At 49.1% G+C, this 24,119-nt stretch overlaps 1 protein-coding gene across 2 annotated transcripts in view; it reads left to right on the top strand.

Annotated features, from left to right (window-relative positions):
* MIGA2 (mitoguardin 2) overlaps positions 1–22,873 on the top strand; it is a 165,267-nt gene extending 142,394 nt beyond the window's left edge. Inside the window, exons 14-16 of one of the 2 annotated variants that reach the window (XM_086924852.1) lie at positions 11,311–11,364; positions 17,206–17,322; positions 18,057–22,873. In XM_086924852.1, coding sequence (XP_086780978.1) covers positions 11,311–11,364; positions 17,206–17,322; positions 18,057–18,254 — 369 coding nt within the window. In that variant the 3' untranslated portion in view covers positions 18,255–22,873. The remainder of the gene's footprint in view (positions 1–11,310; positions 11,365–17,205; positions 17,323–18,056) is intronic. The other variant, XM_086924851.1, reaches the window with a different exon arrangement.
* The last annotated feature ends 1,246 nt before the right edge of the window (positions 22,874–24,119 follow it).

Genomic DNA, 24,119 nt, shown 5'->3' with positions numbered 1-24,119 from the left:
GGCAGTGATCTCTTGGCTCTCAATGCCCATAATAGTGTGCCGAGTTCCCAGTGTGTTCCGCATGTGATCTACCTGCACATTTCCAGGTGGCAGGCACCCCACACCAGAGTCCCCTGCCGCCATGCCACTGCCTGTTATTATGCCTCTTGTTGTCTAGCTCTCCCTTTCCAGTCAAACTCTCCATGATGGTTGCACTGAAGTGTAGGCCCGGGCCCCTCTAGCACAGTGTGCTCTCTCTATGGAGAAGACTTTGGAAAGCTGCGGTGGGCACAGATCTCCGTGATCCAGTCCTCCAGGAATAATTCTGCTGACAGACCTTCCCCTTTCTCCGTCCGTCTGTCTCTGAGATTAGTAGTCTGAGCCGTCATCTCCGCAACTGTGGCTGCAGGATTTCAATATAGTCCTCAGTTTCTGTCACTCAGTATGACGTTTTTCTCATTTCTCAATCAATCAATCAAGCAGGACTTGCAAAGCTCGGCTGATCACCCGTTAGGATATCCAGTCACTGAGAACCGGGCTGCTTTGGCAGGGTTCAGTTGAACAGCCAGGTCTGGAGCCCCTTCCTGAATTCCAGGGGAGAGGATGAGGTCCAGAGGTGAAGGGGGAGTTCATTCAAGGACTTCACAGTGAGGTCAGAGAAGGCGCGTCCTCCAGTGTTGCTTTGGCGTATGCGGCGGATGTGAGAGGGAGCTGGAGCGCAGGTGTCTGGGCAGTGAGGTCAGAGAAGGCGCGTCCTCCAGTGTTGCTTTGGCGTATGCGGCGGATGTGAGAGGGAGCTGGAGCGCAGGTGTCTGGGCAGTGAGGTCAGAGAAGGCGCGTCCTCCAGTGTTGCTTTGGCGTATGCGGCGGATGTGAGAGGGAGCTGGAGCGCAGGTGTCTGGGCAGTGAGGTCAGAGAAGGTGCGTCCTCCAGTGTTGCTTTGGCGTATGCGGCGGATGTGAGAGGGAGCTGGAGCGCAGGTGTCTGGGCAGTGAGGTCAGAGAAGGCGCGTCCTCCAGTGTTGCTTTGGCGTATGCGGCGGATGTGAGAGGGAGCTGGAGCGCAGGTGTCTGGGCAGTGAGGTCAGAGAAGGCACGTCCTCCAGTGTTGCTTTGGCGTATGCGGCGGATGTGAGAGGGAGCTGGAGCGCAGGTGTCTGGGCAGTGAGGTCAGAGAAGGCGCGTCCTCCAGTGTTGCTTTGGCGTATGCGGCGGATGTGAGAGGGAGCTGGAGCGCAGGTGTCTGGGCAGTGAGGTCAGAGAAGGCGCGTCCTCCAGTGTTGCTTTGGCGTATGCGGCGGATGTGAGAGGGAGCTGGAGCGCAGGTGTCTGGGCAGTGAGGTCAGAGAAGGTGCGTCCTCCAGTGTTGCTTTGGCGTATGCGGCGGATGTGAGAGGGAGCTGGAGCGCAGGTGTCTGGGCAGTGAGGTCAGAGAAGGCGCGTCCTCCAGTGTTGCTTTGGCGTATGCGGCGGATGTGAGAGGGAGCTGGAGCGCAGGTGTCTGGGCAGTGAGGTCAGAGAAGGCGCGTCCTCCAGTGTTGCTTTGGCGTATGCGGCGGATGTGAGAGGGAGCTGGAGCGCAGGTGTCTGGGCAGTGAGGTCAGAGAAGGCGCGTCCTCCAGTGTTGCTTTGGCGTATGCGGCGGATGTGAGAGGGAGCTGGAGCGCAGGTGTCTGGGCAGTGAGGTCAGAGAAGGCGCGTCCTCCAGTGTTGCTTTGGCGTATGCGGCGGATGTGAGAGGGAGCTGGAGCGCAGGTGTCTGGGCAGTGAGGTCAGAGAAGGTGCGTCCTCCAGTGTTGCTTTGGCGTATGCGGCGGATGTGAGAGGGAGCTGGAGCGCAGGTGTCTGGGCAGTGAGGTCAGAGAAGGCGCGTCCTCCAGTGTTGCTTTGGCGTATGCGGCGGATGTGAGAGGGAGCTGGAGCGCAGGTGTCTGGAGGGCTGGTGGTAGTTCAAGCGGTGGTTGATGTATGCTGGTCCTTGGTTGTGTATGGCTTTGTAGGTGTGGATCAGCATCTTGAATTAACATCTCTTCTGAATGGGGAGCCAGTGGTGCTTCTTGAGGTGAGGAGTGATGTGGGTCTCTGCCTTGGGAGGTAACAGCTGCGTTCCCTGTGAACTGCAGTCTCTTCAAGACATGCGAGATGATATCTATGTAGAGCGCAAGGGGTTCATGTAGATGTTGAAGAGTGTAGGGCTGAGGCACGAGCATTGAGGGACACCGCAGATTATGTTCTTAAATGAAAGGTGGTAGGCAGATTCTCTGGGTCCTTCTGGTGAGGAAGGAGGCGATCCATTTGAGGACGTCTCCTTGGATTCCCATGTGTTGAAGCATCTGTAGGAAAGTGGGTTTCTGTTGCAGTAATCCCCCTCACAACTTTTTGCCAGACTGCTGAAGCACTTTGACTTGATGTGCCCTGGGTCCCTGCCAGTCAGGTTCCCAGGGCCTGTGTTCTTTCCCCAAAAGAAACCCAATTGGCATCTCTGGCCACAGGTCAGCCCCTGGTAAATGGTACCACCGGTACCCAGGGCACTGTGACCAGGGTAGACCTCTAAGGGCTGCAGCACTCATTGTGCCACCCTGTTTCTTTGCCACTTCTGTGCCATTCCTGTTTTTGCGTTCTCCCCCAAGCGCTCTCGGCGTTCAGACCCCTCCGCCTCCATTTTGTTGATTGTTGTCCTCCGTAGCCCGCCCCGCCTCCCAGCTGAGACGCCCTCCCACAGACAACAAACAGCGCTCCAGTACCTGGAAGCGCCGTGACTCGATCTCCGCTTCCCAGCAGAGTGGTCGCTCCCCCTGTGACTGTGGTATCGTACTTGCAGCGCTTTGCCTCTACCGACTGTCTGCTGTGTGCTCTGACCGCCGCTTTGCCCAATTACATATTTAATTGCCAGCGTTAGTTGCATTGTCCTATATTTGCCAACTTTATTCCATTACTTGCAGCGCTTTACCTTTACCGACTGCCAGCTGTGTGCTCTGACCGCCGCTTTGCCCAATTACATATTTAATTGCCAGCGTTAGTTGCATTGTCCTATATTTGCCAACTTTATTCCATTACTTGCAGCGCTTTACCTTTACCGACTGCCAGCTGTGTGCTCTGACCGCCGCTTTGCCCAATTACATGTTTAATTGCCAGCGTTAGTTGCATTGTTGTACATTTGCCAACTTTATTCCTGTTTTTGCGTTCTCCCCCAAGCGCTCTCGGCGTTCAGACCCCTCCGCCTCCATTTTGTTGATTGTTGTCCTCCGTAGCCCGCCCCGCCTCCCAGCTGAGACGCCCTCGCCCCTCCCCCTCCACTATCCATATATGACAGGAGTTCCCGCGCGCAGCGTTCACGCGCAGCGACCGCGCCCAACCCGCGCCGAAGGTGCGCCAAAGGTAAGCCCGTCTACGCCCGTCCGCGCCTGGACCGCGCCCAGCGCCAGACCCCCTGCCCTTCGCGCTGCCCAACCCTCCCGCATTACCTACGATGCCGCCACACTCCTAGCCCTTAACCCAGGTCGCACCCCCACCTGCGTCCAAGCCGCTCCTGGACAAACCCATGGACCTTTCTCCTGCTACTCCTGCAAATTCAGCGGCACCGACAACATCTCCGTCACGACCACACCACTGACTCCCGAACCCAACCACCTACAATGCATCCTTCTCAACACCCGATCAGTCCACAGGCACGCCATTGACCTATGGAATCTACTAGACACCATTTCTCCAGACGTCGCCTTCCTTACAGAAACATGGATGAACGCTTCCTCCGCACCAGACATCACCATTGCCATCCCGGAAAACTATAAGATCACTCGCAAAGACCGTACCAGCCACACAGGAGGAGGAATCGCTATCGTCCATAAGAAATCAATCCGCATCTCAACCAGCTCTGACGCCAACCTCGCCAATTCCGAACACCTTCACTTCCAAATCCACATCGACCCCAAAACCACACTCAGAGGCACCCTCCTCTACAGACCACCAGGACCCCGCGCAAAATTCAGTGAAGACATCGCGGACTTCATCACTCCACACGCGCTCCCTTCCAAAGAATACATCCTTCTGGGAGACCTCAACTTTCACCTTGAAAAGAGCAACGACCGCAACACCACCACCCTCCTGGACAACCTCGCCAACCTCGGACTTAAACAACTGGTCACTTCCCCCACCCACATCGCAGGTCACACACTCGACCCCATCTTCACCTCCAGCAATCATGTCTCCTTCAACCACACTACGGATCTCCTCTGGACTGACCACAGCTGCGTTCACTTCACCTACAACAAGCCCAAACCCACCAACCACCTCCAACCAACTCTGCAAAGAAACTGGAACAAAATCACCACCGACCAAATCTCCTCTTCGCTCCTTCTAAACACCCCAACCCACTCCTCGGACCCAAACCTAGCAGCCGCCAACTTCACCCAATGGTTATCCAACACCGCCGACACCTTAGCACCACTGAAAAAACGTCACAGCAAACCTGGCAACAAGAAGGCCTCATGGTTCAACGATGATCTTAAGAAGTCCAAGAAACTCTGCCGCACCCTTGAAAAAGCGTGGAAAAAAGACCCAACCACCAGCACCAAGGACGCCTTCAAAAACGCCACCCGCACTCACCACCAACTAATCCGAAAGGCCAAGAAAACAGCATTCAAGGATCGACTTGACAACAACGCCCACAACAGCAAGGAACTTTTCAACATCGTCAAGGAGTTTTCCAATCCCTCGGCCAACTCCAACGACATCACCCCCTCTCAAGCCCTCTGCGACTCCCTAGCCTCATACTTCCACAACAAGATTGCAGACATCCACAACAGCTTCGACAACCAACCCGGAGCCCAACCCACCCAACCACATGCTGAACACTCCACCCCCGCCAACACCCTTAACGACTGGAACCCAATCTCCACTGAGGACACCATCCGCTTGATGAACTCCATCCACTCAGGATCCCCCACAGACCCATGTCCTCACCACATCTTCAACAAAGCAGACTCCGTCATAGCACCGCACCTCCGAGACGTCATCAACTGCTCCTTCAACTCCGCCACCTTTCCGGAAAACTGGAAACACGCTGAACTCACCGCCCTTCTGAAAAAACCCACAGCGGACCCCACCGAACTCAAAAATTACCGCCCCATCTCGCTCCTTCCATTCCCGGCCAAAGTCATCGAGAAAGCTGTCAACATCCAGCTCGCCGCTTTCCTCGAAGCCAACAAATCCCTCGACTCCTCACAATCTGGCTTCCGAGCAAAACACAGCACTGAGACCGCCCTCATCGCAGCAACAGACGACATCCGAACTCTACTGGACAATGGAGACACAGTCGCCCTCATCCTCCTCGACCTCTCTGCAGCCTTCGACACAGTCTGCCACAGCACCCTTTTACAACGCCTCAGCAACAACGGAATACATGGAAAAGCACTTGAATGGATCACCTCGTTCCTCACCGGAAGAACCCAGAGAGTCCGCCTTCCACCATTCAAGTCCGAGGCCACCAAAGTCATCTGTGGCGTACCACAAGGTTCCTCTCTCAGCCCCACCCTCTTCAACGTATACATGAGCCCCCTCGCGACCATCGCCCGCCAACACAACCTCAACATCATCTCTTACGCGGATGACACTCAACTGATCCTTTCTCTCACCAAGGACCCCAGCACCGCCAAATCTAACCTACACGAAGGAATGAAAGAAGTTGCTGAATGGATGAAACACAGCCGTCTGAAACTGAACTCAGATAAAACAGAAGTCCTCATCCTAGGTACATCCCCCTCTGCATGGGACGACTCTTGGTGGCCGGAAGCCCTTGGAAAAGCACCCATCCCGACAGACCACGCACGGAACCTAGGCGTTATCCTGGATTCCTCACTTTCAATGAACAGACAAGTCAGTGCCGTATCCTCTTCCTGCTTCAACATTCTTCGCATGCTCAAAAAAACATTTCGCTGGATCCCCACCGAAACCAGGAAAACACCCATGCTCTGGTCACGAGCCGACTGGACTACGGAAACACCCTCTACGCAGGCACTACCGCTAAACTCCAAAAGAAACTCCAACGAATCCAAAACGCCTCAGCCAGAATCATATTAGACATCCCACGCAACGAACACATCTCTGGTCACCTGAAAGACCTCCACTGGCTACCCGTCAATAAGAGAATCACTTTCCGACTGCTAACCCACGCTCACAAATCACTCTACGACATCGGACCAGAATGCCTCAACTCAAGACTGTCCTTCTACACCCCCTCCCGCCAGCTACGCTCCTCCAGCCAAGCCCTCGCCACTGTACCTCGCATCAACAAGACCACAATGGGAGGTAGATCCTTCTCTTACCTGGCTGCTAAAACATGGAACTCACTCCCCACTCACCTTCGCCTTACCCAGAACCACCTAGCTTTCAGAAAGCAACTTAAAACGTGGATATTTGACAAGTAATCCTCCTCCCCCTCCTTAGCGCCTTGAGACCCTCTGGGTATGTAGTGCGCTATATAAATTCTCTGACTTGACTTGACTTGACCCTTAGAGGCCCTGTACCCTGACACTCACACACTGCCTTGGCAGGCTGCGTGTTTTAGTATGGAGAAAAGTGATGAGTCAACATGGCACACATCCCTGTGTGCCATGCCTACAACCCACTGCTCTGGCATAGATCAGTCGCCCCTCTAGCTGGGTGCCCTATGCCAGTGGTGAGGGTACAGGTGGATGAACCCTGTACCCCATATAGTGTCTAAGTCCATTCTTAGACATTGTAAGTGCAGTGCTGCCATTAAGAGTATATGGTGCTGGGAGTTTGTCATTACGAACTCCACAGCACCATAATGGCTACACTGAAAACTGAGAAGTTAAATATCAAACTTCACAGCCCATTAAACCCACACTATTGCCAGTGTGGGATTTAATGAAATAATGCACAGGAGGGCATCTCAGAGATGCCCCCTGAAAAACGACCAGCCTCTGGTGGGTTCACCATGAGACGATAAGCTGATCAAGTGTATAAGCAAACAAGAATGCCTATCTCATACCAAGGCTGTGATTGCTCTCCTACACAGCCTAGGGCTCACAGTCAATGCCACAAAGTCTCACTTGGAGCCACTCCAAATCCAATAGTTTCTAAGGGCATTCCTCACCTCAGTCATGGACAAGGCTTTCTCCAGTCTCCTCAGAGAGTGCAAGCATTCCAACAGCGTTTGCCTCTTTTTCAGCCACTCAGTCCACTTGCAGTTCGTGCAGTTATGTGCCTTCTAGGAATGATGGCCTCACGCATTGCCATAGTGACAGACTTCATATGTGCCCACTTCAGGAGTGCCTCTCAAGCTAGTGGTCACAATCAGAGGTTCAGAGGGAGGATCTGGTGTTGATAAGAGCCAGCACCCATCACTCTGAAATGGTGGAACAACAACCATCTATTGCAGGGCAGGCAATTTTCAGACCCAGCTCTGCAGATGACCGTCTTCGCAGACACATCCCGAGATAGCTGAGGAGTACATCTCAACAACATGACAGTCCAGGGTGTGTGACCACCTCATCTAAAGGGTCTCCACATCAGCTGCTTAGTATTCTTAGATGTTCAACTCTCAAAGCCTTTCTTCTGCACATTAAAGGCAAGGAAGTCCTTGTGCATACAGACAACGTGACCACCATGTTTTAGCTACAGAAACAAGGCACACACTTCCCATATCTGTTGGCCTAAGCACAACAGATTCGGCATTGGGACATACAGCATCAAGTTCATCGCCTGGCAGAGTATCTTCCAGGAGTGGACAACAACTTTACTGACCTGCCTAGCAGGATGCAGCAAAAAGTCTGCAAATGGGAACTCCACCCACAAGTCCTAGTTCCTTACTTCCGCAGGTGGGGCACCCTAGACATAGAACTTTTACAGTGTTCAGAAATGCAAAATGCCAAAACTTTGCCTCCAGATTTCCACCCCCCAGTCTATGGGCAATACTCTGGTGAACTGGTCAGCGATATTTGGCTATGTTTTCCTCATTATCACGTTCATCCTGGTGGCCCCAACGTGGACCTGACAACTAGGGTTCCCAACCCTTCTTGAAGTATTGATTGCCTAAACGAGAAGCTCCCCAACAGGCCAAAGCCTCTCACTCAAAACCACTTAAAGGTAAGACACCCAAACTTCAGACCGCTCAACCTGGTAAAGTGACACCGGAGGTCTGTGAGCTTGGTTACCTTGGTTTATCTCGAGTGCTTGATTGTACTCAGATGCCTTTAGGCGCCCTACGCATACCTGCTATGCTGCTAAGTGGGAGCATTGTGTCCACTACTGTACGCTAAGACACTTTTATCGCTGTACAACAGTAGGTGGCAGGAGTGTGCAGACCAGGTGAATCTACAGCACTATATGTAACAAACAGATGCTTACAGGGTAAGTTACATCATTCTGTGATGAACAGGCCGTCAAGCTTTTGGTAGGTGATGAGAGATGCAATATTTAGTGTGTATTGCATAGCACAGTGAACGTTAATGTGCATGAGATGTAATGTTTTTTCTGTAGTTTGAGGGTGTGTGGCATTTGGTGGGATATGTACAAGTTTGGGTCTATGTGTTGTGAGCATGCTGTGCGAGGGTTTGTGCTATCTTGGTCTGATTGTGGAGAGCATGGGGTGCCAGTTGAGGCAAGTGGTTATCTCCTAACTCGTAGATTTCGGTGGAACTGGGGTTCTCAGTCTAGGCCCCTCCTAGCAGTAACAGGGCACCTTAGCTGCCGCCTGCCAGTTGACCACCTTAACTGCCGCCTGCCAGTTGACCACCTTATCTGCTGCCTGCTTGTTGACCACCTTATCTGCTGCCTGCTTGTTGACCACCTTATCTGCTGCCTGCTTGTTGACCACCTTATCTGCCGCCTGCTTGTTGACCACCTTATCTGCCGCCTGCTTGTTGACCACCTTATCTGCCGCCTGCTAGTTGACCACCTTAGCTGCCACCTGCTAGTTGACCACCTTATCTCCGCCTGCCAGTTGACCGCCTTATCTGCTGCCTGCTGGTTGACCACCTTAGCTGCTGCCTGCTGGTTGACCACCTTATCTGCTGCCTGCTTTTTTCCACCATATCTGCCCCCTGCTTGTTTCCACCTTGTCTGGCCCCTGCTTGTTTCCACCTTGTCTGGCCCCTGCTTGTTTCCACCTTGTCTGGCCCCTGCTTGTTTCCACCGTATCTGCCCTGTGCTTGTTTCCATCTTGTCTGGCCCCCTGCTTGTTTCCACCTTGTCTGGCCCCCTGCTTGTTTCCACCTTGTCTGCCCCCTGCTTGTTTCCACCTTTTCTGCCCCCTATTTGTTTCCACCTTGTCTGGCCCCTGCTTGTTTCCACCTTATCTGCCCCCTGCTTGTTTCCACCGTATCTGCCCCCTGCTTGTTTCCACCGTATCTGCCCCCTGCTTGTTTCCACCTTATCTGCCCCCTGCTTGTTTCCACCTTATCTGCCCCCTGCTTAGTTCCACCTTATCTGCCCCCTGCTTGGTTCCACCTTATCTGCCCCCTGCTTGGTTCCACCTTATCTGCCCCCTGCTTGGTTCCACCTTATCTGCCCTGTGCTTCTTTCCATGTTATCTGCCCCTTGCTTGGTTCCACCTTATCTGCCCCCTGCTTGTTTCCACCTTGTCTGGCCCCCTGCTTGTTTCCACCTTGTCTGCCCCCTGCTTGTTTCCACCTTTTCTGCCCCCTATTTGTTTCCACCTTGTCTGGCCCCTGCTTGTTTCCACCTTATCTGCCCCCTGCTTGTTTCCACCTTATCTGCCCCCTGCTTGTTTCCACCTTATCTGCCCCCTGCTTGTTTCCACCTTATCTGCCCCCTGCTTGTTTCCACCTTATCTGCCCCCTGCTTGTTTCCACCTTATCTGCCCCCTGCTTGTTTCCACCTTATCTGCCCCCTGCTTGTTTCCACCTTATCTGCCCCCTGCTTGGTTCGACCTTATCTGCCCCCTGCTTGTTTCCACCTTATCTGCCCCCTGCTTGGTTCGACCTTATCTGCCCCCTGCTTGTTTCCACCTTATCTGCCCCCTGCTTGGTTCGACCTTATCTGCCCCCTGCTTGGTTCGACCTTATCTGCCCCCTGCTTGGTTCCACCTTATCTGCCCTGTGCTTCTTTCCACGTTATCTGCCCCCTGCTTGTTTTCACTGCTTGTTTCCACCTATTGTGCCCCCTGCTGCTTGACCACCTTATCTGCTGCCTGCTGCTCGACCACCTTATCTTCCGCCAGCTGGTTGACCACCTCATCTGCCGCAAGCTGGTTGACCACCTTATCTGCCACCTGCTGGCTGACCACCTTATCTGCCACCTGCTTGTTGACAAGGTTATCTGCTGCCTGCGTTTTGATCACCCTTTTGTTAACCCTCTTGTTGTCAGCAGCCACATCACCAACCACTTTTTCATTGACGACAGGCTTTCTGATTGTAGTCTTTTTGATGCTAGATGACACTTTAAAACACTGCCCTCTGAGTATGCTCAAACTGGCGACATCCGGACTGGCCATTTAATTTTGCTCCTCCGAACTTCAAACTCTGTATTGATCATTAGCCTTTTCAAGTTCAGAATATTTGAACAGCCTTGTACAATTTCACCAACCCTCCCGACGGCTCCATTCTGTCGGACTCTCACTAGCACATACCCCACACAAAAGCAGATCAGGAGTTCATGCCTTCTCATACAATGCTCCTGAAACCTGGAATGACTTCTGGCAACACATCCGAGCCTGAGCCTCACTTCTTGAATGCCACACGAAGCTGAAGCCCTGGCTCTTTAAGTAAGCCCTCCGGACTTCAGCCTTACACCCCTGCTACAGTGCCAGGATACCCTCACGGGTGACAGCGCACTATAAAAATACAGGTAACGTAACAGATTTTGATGGTAGATAGGGTCTTTTCCATTTAGTGCTTTTTGCATAATCGAGTAGATTGAAACGTATCCTCTTCTGTGCAGGGAGCCTGGGAAGACGTGGGCGCACAGTGAAGTTTAGGGATGTTCTTGGCGCTTGCTTTTGTATTCTTTGGTTTACGCATTTGGAGAGTTTGGAGACCAGCATCGACAACGTTGTAGTAGAAGATGGATGTTTCTGAGCAAAGATAGCTGAAGGTTGGGGGTTTTGATGTCTACGTTAATGATGTTTGAATGAAATTGAAGAGGGCACCTAAAGTCCAGCCGTCTTCTCAAACATGGGCTTTGAATCTGGATAGTTGTCTTTAACGTGTCTTCTCACTGAATCATCAACCCCTGGCTGTGGTCATAAACAAGTGTGAGGAATCATGAATTGACAGTTGATGGTGCACATGAGAATGCCCAAGGGAGCCTTTTCAGGGGCACTAAACTATTTCTTTTTGGTTTGTTGCAGGCCCTGGCCACAGCCTGCTGGTCGGTTCTGAAAGCGAAAAGACGACTTCTCATGGTAAGTTGAACTGACCTAGAAACCTCCTGGGCTAAAGCCTGCATTTTGCTAGAGAGCATCAAGATCTGCTTTGCAGTGGTGGTGGTGGGAGGGAGGCAGTGGTACTCTCTGCCAGGCCTGTGACTTTTCCTGACAAGCAAACCTTGTATTTGCTCATCTAATGACAGAATGCAGGGGTGGCTCTTTCTTCAAAAGACAACTATCCAAACCACACGGACCTGGTGTTTCTCTGCAAAAACAGGTACGGGGTGACTTTTCTGACCCACAGCTCTACCAACTTGGTCATCCACTGAGATCCGGCGGAAAAGGATGTTCACTTCCCATACAGAGACTACCCAAGGCCAGTGAAGCTGGTGTCTGTCTGTTCTGCAAAAGACAAGTTGCACAGATCTACTATTCAGGAGACAACCATTGATCCGAGGGCATTCATCTGCAAAGACCAGCAGCAGGCTTTGCCGGGCTGCCCAATATGTACCACATGTCACTTTACAATAGCACACATTGACAGAACTTAAAATAGCCTGAATATCCAATTAACCGGCAATTAAGGCATCCAACAGTACTTGCTACCATCTGCTAACTAGGCCACATATAAATTTACCGCACAGTGTGTACCTTTGTCCATGGTGGAAATGCATAGGCCTTCTGATGGCTAATTCTAACAGCTGATTGTTCACCTGTAGATTTATTCCCCAGGCGCCAGACTGGATCTGCAGTGCTTCCACGTGCTGCCGTGCGGCTCCACGTTGGCTACGTTGCACCTTGGGAGCGGAGTAACATATAAGCACCATCCCAGTGCGCCAACATCCGTTTCTTTGTTTCTCCACCTTCAATCATGGATTCGGAGCTCCACTCCCACTCCCCTAAGTCTTTTGACAGCTTGCTAAATGAAATCCAGTGTGCAAGGAAACGTTGCCTCCTAAAACTACAGGCTTCAAACCATGCTGTGACTGCGCAAAATGAATGTCCGTTGCGAACCAGCTCTAGGTATATCTGTGTGTGCACCCAAAGTTGATCTGGGACAGGGAAGCTGCACCCTGACGACAGCTAGAAGAAGTCATGGACCTTGCATAAGTCCTACCTCCTTTCCAAGTCGAGGGCTCGAGCACGATCCTGCTCCTGAAAGCTGCTGCCACAAGAAGTCATCTATGCAGTTGAAGACCTCTGGTAAGGAGATTCAGTACCAATCCCCATCTCACAGCTTTCTATACATCTAAAAATTCAAAAAAAGTCACAAGGGCATAAAGTTAGCAGCTGGTATTGTTCCTCATCATCAATGGAGGAGCTGATCCTGCAGTTGATCTCAATCCGTCCCAAGTTCCCTCGGCTATCTTGATTTTGCAGGACATTTAGGCCTTTATGGAAGCCATGCTGCACGTCATAGGCACACTTTTGGCTACCTTTGTTATGCTTTTGGTCCCCAGGGATCCGAAGAGGCTCCCAGTCTGATTACTGCCAACGGATCCCCCCTCCTTGCCATATGAACCTCCTGGACATGTCACTGGTTCAGCACTGACTCTGGTGCAGACTTACACCTTTGGTCAGGGGCCCCGAGTTGATCCCCACTTCATCAATGTCTTAGGAGAATCCTGTAATGACTCCCATGTCTGACCCTAAACCAGAATGGGCTGGACCCCGGCCTAGATTTTACTCTGAATCCGCTTTGGCACACCCGACCCCCATACAACCCAATTCGGATCCTGTGCTTCCATAACCACTGAAATGCTCTCAGAGGCTCCACTCTTTTTGGCTCAGACTCTGATCAGTGCATGCCACCACTACCAGAGGATGATGTTTGGTATGGGGACGACGTGCCTTCCCATCCCTCCCCGTTGTCATGATAGTCTTTACAAGGACTTAAGGGAGGCCTGTAGGTGCGATACTTCCTGATACAAGGTTGAATTCTCCTCTTAGGCCCACAACGGAAGAGAGTGCTTCCTTTGTTGTGGTAATTTGAAGAGCACCTGAGATCCTAAACCTATAATTGCCTTCAGTTGAAGTCCAGACAAATGTCCCCATGGGCAGGGAGTTGAGTAGCATTGAGGTATTACAAAAACAAGCATGCCGCCAAATTCAAAGAGGATTCTGGCTTGAGGGATGTAAGGCGAAATCAAGAGTGCCTTCTAAGAGCAACACAGTGACAGTACTCATTAGCTGCTAATTGGGAAGAGTCTACTGCAGCACTAATAACTTGGTTAGAAATTGTTAATCCTTCATTTAGGATTTCCATGAAGTCTTTCTTCTCATCTCTCAGGAGAGGATCATATAGTGTAGGTTAACGAAAATGAACCACACTGTGTGGTTATACAAATATGTCTATTTATTACATACCTATTTGTAGTAATTAAGGCGGAGGCAATATAAATTACTTAAGGATTTATTCATTACACGGTCGTGGAGCACAGATTAAGCTCCACCAGGCTCAGCCGTAAAATACAACTGTCATTAAACATTCCTAGTAGCTAAGCAACATAAGCTCCCTAGCAACACTTGCATTCTGATGCATCAGAATGCAAGTACAGAATACTACATACCTCATTTTCTTCTTTGAACAAAACAAACAAGCAAAATGAAAGGAAGTAAAAAAAACTCAAATTAAATATATAGCACAAAATCTTAACTGTAACAAACAAGAAATAGCTTAACTGTAAAGAACAGTAAAAGCTTATCTGTAACAAACAGGCATAAGCTTATCTGTAACGAACAGGTAAGGAACACTTTCTCAAACTCTTCCTAACACACTTTTTCACCTGGGAATCAGAACCTACCCGACTCCTAACAGAACTAGGAGACGAATCGAATAGATTCAAACTCCCAGGAGAAAAGTTATGTTCAGAGTTATGTATAACCTTGGAGACTCTATTAAGATTCCACCAGTGTCCACCTTCAATTTGCACAGCATTACCATAAACTTTTAAAACATGTTGCGCTTTGCTAAATTTGCTCTCCCCTTTCTTAGCATACAGAAGAGACTTGATTCTAACCAAGTCTCCAACATTGAGAAAAGACATTTTGACACCCCTTTTAGTATCAAACCAACTATTTTGCTTAGTTTGTGAACCGGTCACATTTTCTTTGACTCTATCCATGAGATCATCAATACTCTTTGCAGAACTGAGTAATTTGGACATCCACCCAGGTCTAAATGAAGTATTAGCATTCCTTCCCCTCATCAATCAGTCAATCAAGCAGTAGTTTGTTAAAGCGCGACTACTCACCCGTGAGGGTCTCAAGGCGCTAGGGGTGGGCAGACCCCCTCCTTGATGGAATGGAACCTGCACCCGCCCCCACTACTAATATTGAATTGTGTGTTTAAGTTGTCTAAACGTTACTTATAGAGCACGCAGTCATTCAAGTGAGCGTTCTCTTGATTTTGGTCACAACTCTGTCCCCACCATCTTGCATATGGGGGGACTCAGCCAACCATGGAAAGGCTTACCCCCCCTCCCACTGAAGGGTGGCATTATAGGGGGTGTACCCACCCCAGGTAAGGGACCCATTGGTCCCAACCTTTTTACCTACCTGTAAAGCCCCTAAATCTAGTATTTAGGGGCACCCCTGAACCTTGCGTCCTCAGACAAGAACCTGCAAGAAGAAAAGTAGAAGGACCGAATAGCCGTGCCGAAGCTAACCAAAGGAAGACGCCCACTGACTTGGCCCCAGCCATACCGGCCTGTCTCCACCTGGAACCTTGGGCCTTGAGTGGCCCAACCAACAGTGCCTAGCACCACCCCCACTTATCTCTGGAAGTGGTGGTCGCACCCAGAAGACCTTCATCCCCGTGCCTGCAGTGCCTTTTCAAACCTGAGGTTCCCCACTGCAAATAACAGGGCACCCAAGGTCAAAACAGCACCCTAGTGCCGCTGAGGATGCACCTTTGGTGCTACTTTGTTTCCCCATCTGCCCTGAGCTAAAGTCCAGGAGCTTTGCTCTCACATCCCAGTGGCCTGCTCGTCAGCAGCCACCAACCGGAGGTCCCCTATCCTCCATTGGATAACATTAGGCTTCAGAACTCTGCCGCCCTAGTGCTGCTGAGGGTGTAACAAGAGTGCATCCTTGAGCCTGGGGGACCCCTGAGTCTACCCCCAGAACCTCAACTCCCACTAACAAATACTTACCTCGAAACCGATAACACTATTTTCCTCCATAGGATAACATTGACTGTTTTTCTTGGAAAAGTTTTTAAGTGTTGAGTTTGAAATTCTTTAAACTTGTACTAACTAACCAAAACGATTTTACAAACCTGTTTACAGGAAATGTCCCAGTGTATTACCCTGGTATACTACTCTGTGTAAGAAAAGTCACTTACCTGTAATTTTACTAAAACTCCCATACAAAGTATATGTACTGTATTTAGAAAAGCATTGCATTATCAGTAACTCTACTGTAATCAAAGTACATTTACAATTGCAATTCAAACTATTCACAAACTGCATGACTACTATAAAGCATTTATTGCTTACATGTGCCAGGCTTGCTTGGTTCTAGAAAATAAAATAACTAAAAGAATATTTTTATACAAACACGATTGGTCTGAAGTTCAATCTTTGAGTGTGTGAAATCATTTGCTGATTGATTGTGTATAACAAATGCTTAACACTACCCTCTGATAAAGCCTTACTGCTCGCCCACACTACCACAAATAGCGAGTGGGGTGCTACCTAACTTTACCTCTGCATACCTTTGGGGTTCCACTGGACTCTGTGCACACTATACCTCACTTTGGTATAGTATTTACAGAACCAGCTTTCTACAACCACTTAATGACGTCTTGGCACTATATGTATCAAAATGGCTGACCACACTTGCAAAGCCTGGAGAATCTGCTCCAGGGTTTGTATAAGTGCCCTGCTCATGCAGGGGCACCACACACTTATAACCCAGCACCCTGCCTTCAGGATTGAAAGGCCTGGTTTAGGGGTGACTTATAGGTTTTAAGTGTAGTGACCTCAGATATAAGAAATCTTATATCTGTTGTAAGTGGTGCTAGGACCAACTCACACAGGTTGCTATGGTAGGCCTTCATTCACAGTTTGAGTGGTCTCAATACATGCCGCAGCCCATGGGAGACCCCTGGTTTACCTATGCCCTTGGTATCTTAGTTTCATATACTAGGGACTTATAAGGGTACACCAGTAGCCAATTGTGTAAATGTAAATGTATGTATGTAAATGTATTGCGATTTATATAGCGCACGTATCACCCGAAGGCATCAAGGCGCTTGCCTTGGGAACCCGTCCTGGTATTCCCCTGTGAGATAACCCCAGCAGGGTATCCACAAGGTGAAAGCCAGGCATCCCGCCGCGAGGGGCCGTAGTGGAGATTAAGCAAGCTATTGCCCAGAGTCGCAGAGTGTGAACCCGTGAGTCGAGTAGGCACCGGAACGAGAATTATCAAGTCCGTGGAATTTTTGAGCCCAAGCCCCGCCGAGGCGGGGAATTGAACCCTGGTCGATCTCAGCTTCCGGGTCTGCCGCCTCTAACCCCTGAGCCACACTTCTCCACATTGTGGGGGTGCAGAAGTACTTACCATAGTCAATTTAGGGAGGAAGCACAGAGACGGGGGTCCTGATTAGCAGGATCCCAGTCAGACTAGTCAAAAAGACATACTGACACCAGCAAAAAGTAGAGGTAACTATGAAAGCAGATCCTACTTTCCTCCATCCATGGTTCCTCCTGCAGGATCGAATGGGTGTAGAACGTGTCGCGTTCCAGTTTGGGAAAGGTGTCAAATATGCCACGGTCCTAGTTCTGCTGCATGGGGTAGGAATAGACCAGCTCACACGGCCAGTTTTCCTGTGACAGTCCTCCATAATAAGTCAACTTCTTTACTCTTTTGCAGGTTCCTGATGGTTTTATTTCTCATTTTTACTCCGTATCGGAGCATGTCAGCCCCGTCCTGGCCTTTGGATTTTTGGGACCGAAGCAGCACCTACTGGAGATTTGCTCCTTCTTCAAAGTAAGATTTGTCTTCACTGATTAGGAGGGTATGCGCGGGGTGTGGCTGTCACTGGTGTGGAACGGGCGGTGGCTGTGCCGCCCATGGGTGTTGAAGACTCCTGGCCCCCCAGCTGTGACTCTCTTTTACTGCCCGGTGAGGAGGAGGGCGTACATGGGACGTAGCTGTCATGGGTGTGGAAGGGGCAGTGGCTGTGCGACCCATGGGTGTTGAAGACTTCTGGCCCCCCAGTTGTGACTGTCTTTTACTGCCCAGTGAGAAGGGCATTCCTCGCTTGCATTAGCACACAAGTACTCTTACTCCACAGTGGGAATTTTAACAACTTTGCTAAAAATGCATCATGTGATAGATAGTAGACTTCTCCCCCCTAATTTATTCTGTACCAGCATTGCACAGGACTGTGTAACAGGGGGTGGAGCTGGACAGCAGGGTGCAGCTGGGCACAGGGGGTGGTGCCAAGCAATAGGAGGTAGCATGTTGTATGTTCATTTAAATGTTCCAAGTTCATTTATTTCGGTTGGACAAACACCCCTGACTCTAAGAGCCTAGAAAGAGCAAGCCCTGACTTGGGCTAAGCGCAGACTTTATTATGCACAATTTGAGACTTTATTGTTACCTTTGCATCTCTTGTGTCTGGCTGCTCCAGCATGCCTTTCTTTGTTTCTAACCTAAACGTTCTCTGTGGAACCCAGGCAGAGCGAGTGACTGACATATTGTCCTCTCTTCTCTTCCAGCACCAGATCATCCAGTACTTGAAAGACATGTTTGACCTTGATAAGGTCAGGTACACCACAGTGCAGTCGCTGGCCTCGGACATCCTGCAGCTCTCCCGTAGACGAAGCGAGATACTTCTTGGGTACCTGGGTACAGAACACCCAGCTGCGATGAATGGCTCTTTGCCCACACCACAGGAGGTGCCCAGCCTGAACTGACCCAAGGCGTTCGCAGACACCAGTGTGCACTTAGTGCCCGACAGACTCTGCTGAGATCGTCCCAGACTGGAATTGCCTCAAGACCAGTTCAAGTCCAGCGGTGCGAGCAAGACCTGCTGCTCCTGCGCTCACTTTGTTTTAATCTTTTTTTTATCATCAATCATGCTGTTGGTGCTGGGTGGCACTTGCACCTGGGAGGAGCACTGTGCCCTTAGACTCGTCGAGGATGTACTGTAGGTGCCAGTCACTGGAGCACTGGTTCCGCGTCGCAAGTTGTAACTTCATTTCTGTCATGTTCGATCCAACAATGTCCATCCGTTGGGGTCCTTTTTTTTGTGACCAGTTTGCTCTCTGGAGTACAGCTTCAAGGTGTGGAAGACTGAATGAAGGAATTGACCCTGAAATGTGAAGACTGCACTTATTCATCATGGCCTGGGACAGGCCCGAGCGCTGCTTCTGGAGTGGCACTTGCTGAATCCAGAGGACAAGTGGTGTTAGCAGTTGGGCCACCTTGAGCTCTCTCACCACTGGTGCAACCATCGCTGCACACAACACGTCTCTCGCAAGGACGGTGCGGTGCCAAAGGGCTCACCCTGCTCTCACATGCCTTCTCTGAAAGTGGTTCACTCAGTGTGAACCGACATTGCACATTTTTATCTTTTTCTCGAGAGAACTTAAAATGAGTACTACTTTACCACTAAACCGTTTGATTCCCCCCCCAAAGGTAAAAGAAAAGCTAATCAAATTCAATGATTTTGTCCATTGAAGTTGAAGGCAAACAAACACCACCCAAAGAGATGTGCTTATTTTGGGCTGTTATTCCTGGTTTGTCATAATTGGAATCCTATTTGTCTTTTTTGGTAAGCCTTAGTGTGTGGACTGCATGTACCCACCCCTTAGTGGAAAGAAAAAAAAAGGTTCAGCTAAGACTCTGCCCCTCACCCCATACTGAGCCAAGAGTAGTGGGGAGGGGCACACAATCATAGACAGGACATGCCTGTAAAGAATTACCCTGTAATTATGTCTATGGGTATATTGTTGCTTTAAAATGGAGCATGCGAAGGAAAGAAACAGTGAGTTCTTGGAGCAAGAGAAAGACTGGACACTGAAAGACTGGACACTGAAAGACTTGACACTGAAAGACTGGACACTGAAAGACTGGACACTTCTAAGGGTTGAAGAGCAGGAAATCCACCAGACAAAGTTCTTCTCTTCAAGTCATTTGTGTCCAGTAGCCCTGTGCCAGTCATGGGGTGTGTGACCACGTGGGAACAACCATTCTTGAGGCTGCTCTTGACTCCTAGCTTTGATTTTTGTTTGGTTCTGGTCTCTTATAGTCCTCTGGACGGTGAGCATCAGCCAGGCACCATAGGGACTAGAACGTCTACAGTGGGCCAATATCCGGGCGTGGGGGCACGGTATCCGAGACAGAGCTTGCACTGCAATGCTGGGGACAGCTTGTGCCACAGTGGTTGGGTCCTGAGCCTTGTTCTTGAATATTTTAGGCCGGTGGCTGAGCCACAGTGCCACGCCCCAGGCTGGGATACAGTTTCTGGGGTTAGGCCTGTCATATCATTGACCTGGCCCTGCACTTCAATAAAGGGAAGAGAAACGTGTGACATGATATCCACACCAGGGTCTTTGGCACCATACCAGGGGGGGAGCTTGTGCCAAGGCATCAGCGGTGAGGGACCACCCAATTGTGTTGTATATGTTGCCACTCCGCAGTCCTTTAGCCCAGTGATGTCTCAACGTTGTGAATCTGAATCATTGAGAAATTTAAAAATACTAATACCAACAGGTTGAACCTCAGAATGTAAAAAAACCCAGCCCTCGCGCAGTATATCAAGCTCGTGGCTGCCCATACAAGAGATGTTTTTGACCTGGCCCTGCTATGTTTAATGGTTGCTTGTTTAATTCACATATTGTTGGCTGGTCCCTGGCTGGGAGAGTGTAGAGGTACCCCCCTCCCAATAAACATAGACGTTTGACTTGACATCTGCGCCCCACCTCCAGATGGCCGCGCCTGCTCTTCTGAAAGTGCTGCAAAAGCTCAGCTAGGTCTTGGGTTCAGTGAATGCTCAAGGGATGCAATGCAGCAGCCATTAGTAAACATAGCTGAAATACATCTGGTCGATAAGGTCATGTCTACACCACTTTTATATGATGGCATTACTTTCACCTTTACCTTTGTAGAACTCTTGAAGGGGAGAAACGAGAAGAGTTGTTCGCCAGCCACTCTGAGTGTGAACCTGTTGTGTCTGAGCGTCTCTTTATACAGGGCAGTAAGTGGCCTGTACATTATCCCGATAACTATCTTTTCTACTGCGCTTCACAGTGGATGCATTTAAGTTGCATTTATTATTTGCTCACTGTACCAATTTGTTTCCTAGGGAGATATTTAATGTGAAATGCTGAGCACTAACCATTGATAATGTTTGAATTCTGGGACTGATTTTCGGGAATGTTTTTACATCCTTTATTTTTATATATTTATTTACCATGTTATGTGATTTTTCTCTGTGGCATGATGTGAAAGATAAGATTGTTGTTGAAACTTGGCCCTCCTTGCTTGACATCATGAGGTGCCCCGAGTAAAAAGAGGTAGCCGGTTGGTGTGCTACTCTTGTGAAACTCTGAATAATAGATAGATCCCAGGAGGATGGTTGGAGAAACCTTTCCTGGTGGGGGCTTGGATAGACTTCGTCTTGGAGGAGGGAGAATGCTGGATGGACCTGAGCCGGAAGGGCTTGGATGAGCCTTGCCAAAGGTGCCTGGAAAGACCTGTCCCGAAGGAGCTTGGATGCACCTTTCCTGGAGGGGCATAGATGAACTGTTTCCAGGGTGGAGGCTGGATAGACTGTTCCTGGAGGGGTTTGGAATGACCTCTCTCGAGAGGCCGGGATTTACTTGCTCCAATGGGGTTGTGTACAGACTTGCTCTGGTGGGGTTGTGTGGACAAGCCTTACCCGGTGGGGGTTGTGTGTACAAACCTAGCCCAGTAGGGTTGTGTGTACAAACCTAGCCCAGTAGGGTTGTGTGTACAAACCTGTCCCGGTGGGGGAAGTGTACAAATCTTGCCCAGTGGAGTAGTGTGTACAGACTTTCCCCGGTGGGCTTGTGTGTACAAATCTATTCCAGTAGGGTCGTGTGTAGGGATCTGCCCTGAGTGGGGTTGTGTGTACAAACCTGCCGCGGTGGGGGTTTGCATAGACCTGTCCCAGTCGGATAGTGTGTGTATAGACCTGCCCTGGTTGGGTTGTATGTTTAGCCCTGCCCCGGTGGGGTTGTGAGTACAAATCTACCCCAGTAGGGTAGTGTGTACAAACCTGCTAATGTGGGATATTGTATCTAGACCTGCCCTGGTGGGGTTTTTTCATAGACCTGTCCATTGGGGTAGTGTGTGTAGACCTTTCCTGGTGGACCTGCACCTTCTTGCAGCATGGGTAGATAGACTTCCCTGGTTTGAAACCTGGATAGATGTGTCCTGGTGAGGCTGAGCAGACATTGCTTCAAGGAAAGGGAGCTAAATGTATGTGTCTTGGTGGAGCACTAGCTAGATCAGGTGTATTAATGATCCTTGAAAGACACCTGTTAGTAATGGCCCTGGATTGGTCAGTCACAGCAAAGGCCCCAGATGGAGAGGCTGGTCTGGTTGGGGGCTTTGCAACTACATACTATGGTGTGGTCCCATTGATACACCAGTTTGACCCTGAGCTGATCTGTCTAGATAGAGAACTAGGATAGATACTAACTATGCATAAATCTAAGGTAGTCACACAGTGCAAGGCTTATTCAAGTCTGTTCCCTGCCCTGTCTTGATGTTGATCTGGTGAAGCTTGCCCCAAGTACATTTCGTTTTTTTGTTTTCGGTCACACTTTTTTCAGTTTATGGAATATAAAAACAACTGAGGCCAATAGTTACCACCTTAGTGTTGTGGGAAATGCTTCAATCGAATATTCAGGAGAGTGCTATTACAAGGGTTGACTTCAGTAGAAAGTGGCTTTTAATTCACTGTGCAAGACATGGGAAGGGAATGAGATCAAACAAATCCCAACCCTTCTTGAGCCTGCAATAGAAATAAATATCTTGGATCTAATACAACTGTTATTTCTGCTGCAAGAAGTTCTAATGGCTCTCTGAAATAACTTCTTGATGGACGCTGCTTGCAATAAAAACCTTCTCTGTCTCACACTGACCCTCGTCAGCCTACTCATTGAGCCTCCCCAACCCCCATGATTTCAAGGAGCAGCAAAACTGTGTCGCCCCAAATAAACACGAGCGGGCCACTTTCCTGTAAGGTGAAAGATGGATCTGAAACTTGATGGCACATAGGATAGGGTGCTTCTGTAGATGGATAGCAGTGCTGTCCGGCTACATAAATGGGGCAGTCGCAATACTGAACCTGCTTCGCTCAGGCGTCCCGACATCTCGTCCTGACTGCAAAGTGTTCTGTGAATGTTCTGGTGCACCCTGGAGGGCTAACTCCTTAGTCCTCAACTCAGGAACTGGGTGTTTCATTTTAAATGTGTATTCCATTGCTAGCTGGTCCCCAGGTTTGCACCACAGCACATTTCTGTTTCTTGTGACACTTGCATTAAATTCCTATTCAAATCACTGAATGTGTCTACTTTTAGACTGTGTCCTTGTCTCTGATGGTTCTTGCGTGTTTGACCAAAATGCAATTGTGGATTTTTCTCATGTACATTATCACCTTTCAGCAGGCAGAACAGGCCATTCAGTTACTGTCTCCCAGGGATGTAAGCCCGAAGTGCTTTTGTGATGGGCCGCTTACAAAGAAGGTGATTTAACCGACTGTAAGATACTCTACTAGACTAACACAAGTAAAAAATATCTTATTTAGTTGTGGTTTGATAGAATATTCGACCTACTGTAACTTCTTTAGGGAGTTCTAAAATCATGTTTCTTCCATAAATGTTGCAACGTTTGGCCAGTCTCCACAACATTAAAAATATTCTTCAGTAGAAGGATACGGCACACCAGCTCTTTGGCGAACACTGGTCAAGATTTTAAATATGCCTTTGGAAGTTGCTTTGGTGCACGTCTTTTAAATAATCTGAGCTCTCCCGTAAAACACACAAAGGGAAATAGCTCAAAACTGCCTGCATTACATGGCACCAAACTTGACACAATCTATTGTGACCACAGGTTTGATTGAGAATGATAATTAAATGAGGTCCAGGTTTAAAGCCACCTAGAAAATTTGAATTTCTTTTAAACATATTAACTTTGGAACAAATTGCGAGAGCCTTGAGTTTAACATTCCAGAGGATAAATGGAAAAACACTTGGTTTGAAAACAATAAGTTTGAAAATGCCATATGTATATCCAAATAGGTGTTTTTTTGAAGACAACACGGAAATTAAGTAAGGCGTCTGAAAGCAGGCAGCAAGGGAGCCATACAAATAATGCAATATAATACTGTACACAAGTGTGTTGAAAATCTTTATTCGGCATATAAAAAATACCATAAAAGATACCATTCATATGTAATAAAAACATATAATTTACAGCATACAGCTTTTGGGAAAATTCTTACAAGTTACAATTTCATCGTAGCCATCATATCTTATTACTTTAAAAAATTTCAGAAAACAGGTGCCCTACCTACATTTTAAAACATATATATCAGCCAGTAAATTCAGGTTTAGAAGCAAAGAAATAATTCATAAATGGCGCAATAAAATTTAAAATACTTATTACAAAACGGCAAGGTTTGAGAGGCGGGATAGTAATTTATTAAGGTCAACCGTCCCTTGAAACCCTTAGTCTAAGAGCAGATCTTAAAAAGTTTGTAATACTAAAAAGAGTGAATGGATCTGGTGCCAATTTTAAAAATGCCA

Source organism: Lissotriton vulgaris, chromosome 5, assembly GCF_964263255.1.
Source record: "Lissotriton vulgaris chromosome 5, aLisVul1.2, whole genome shotgun sequence".
NCBI lineage: Eukaryota > Metazoa > Chordata > Amphibia > Caudata > Salamandridae > Lissotriton > Lissotriton vulgaris.
The sequence above is the reverse complement of the archived record's forward strand: the minus strand, read 5'-3'. Positions and strand labels throughout refer to the sequence as shown.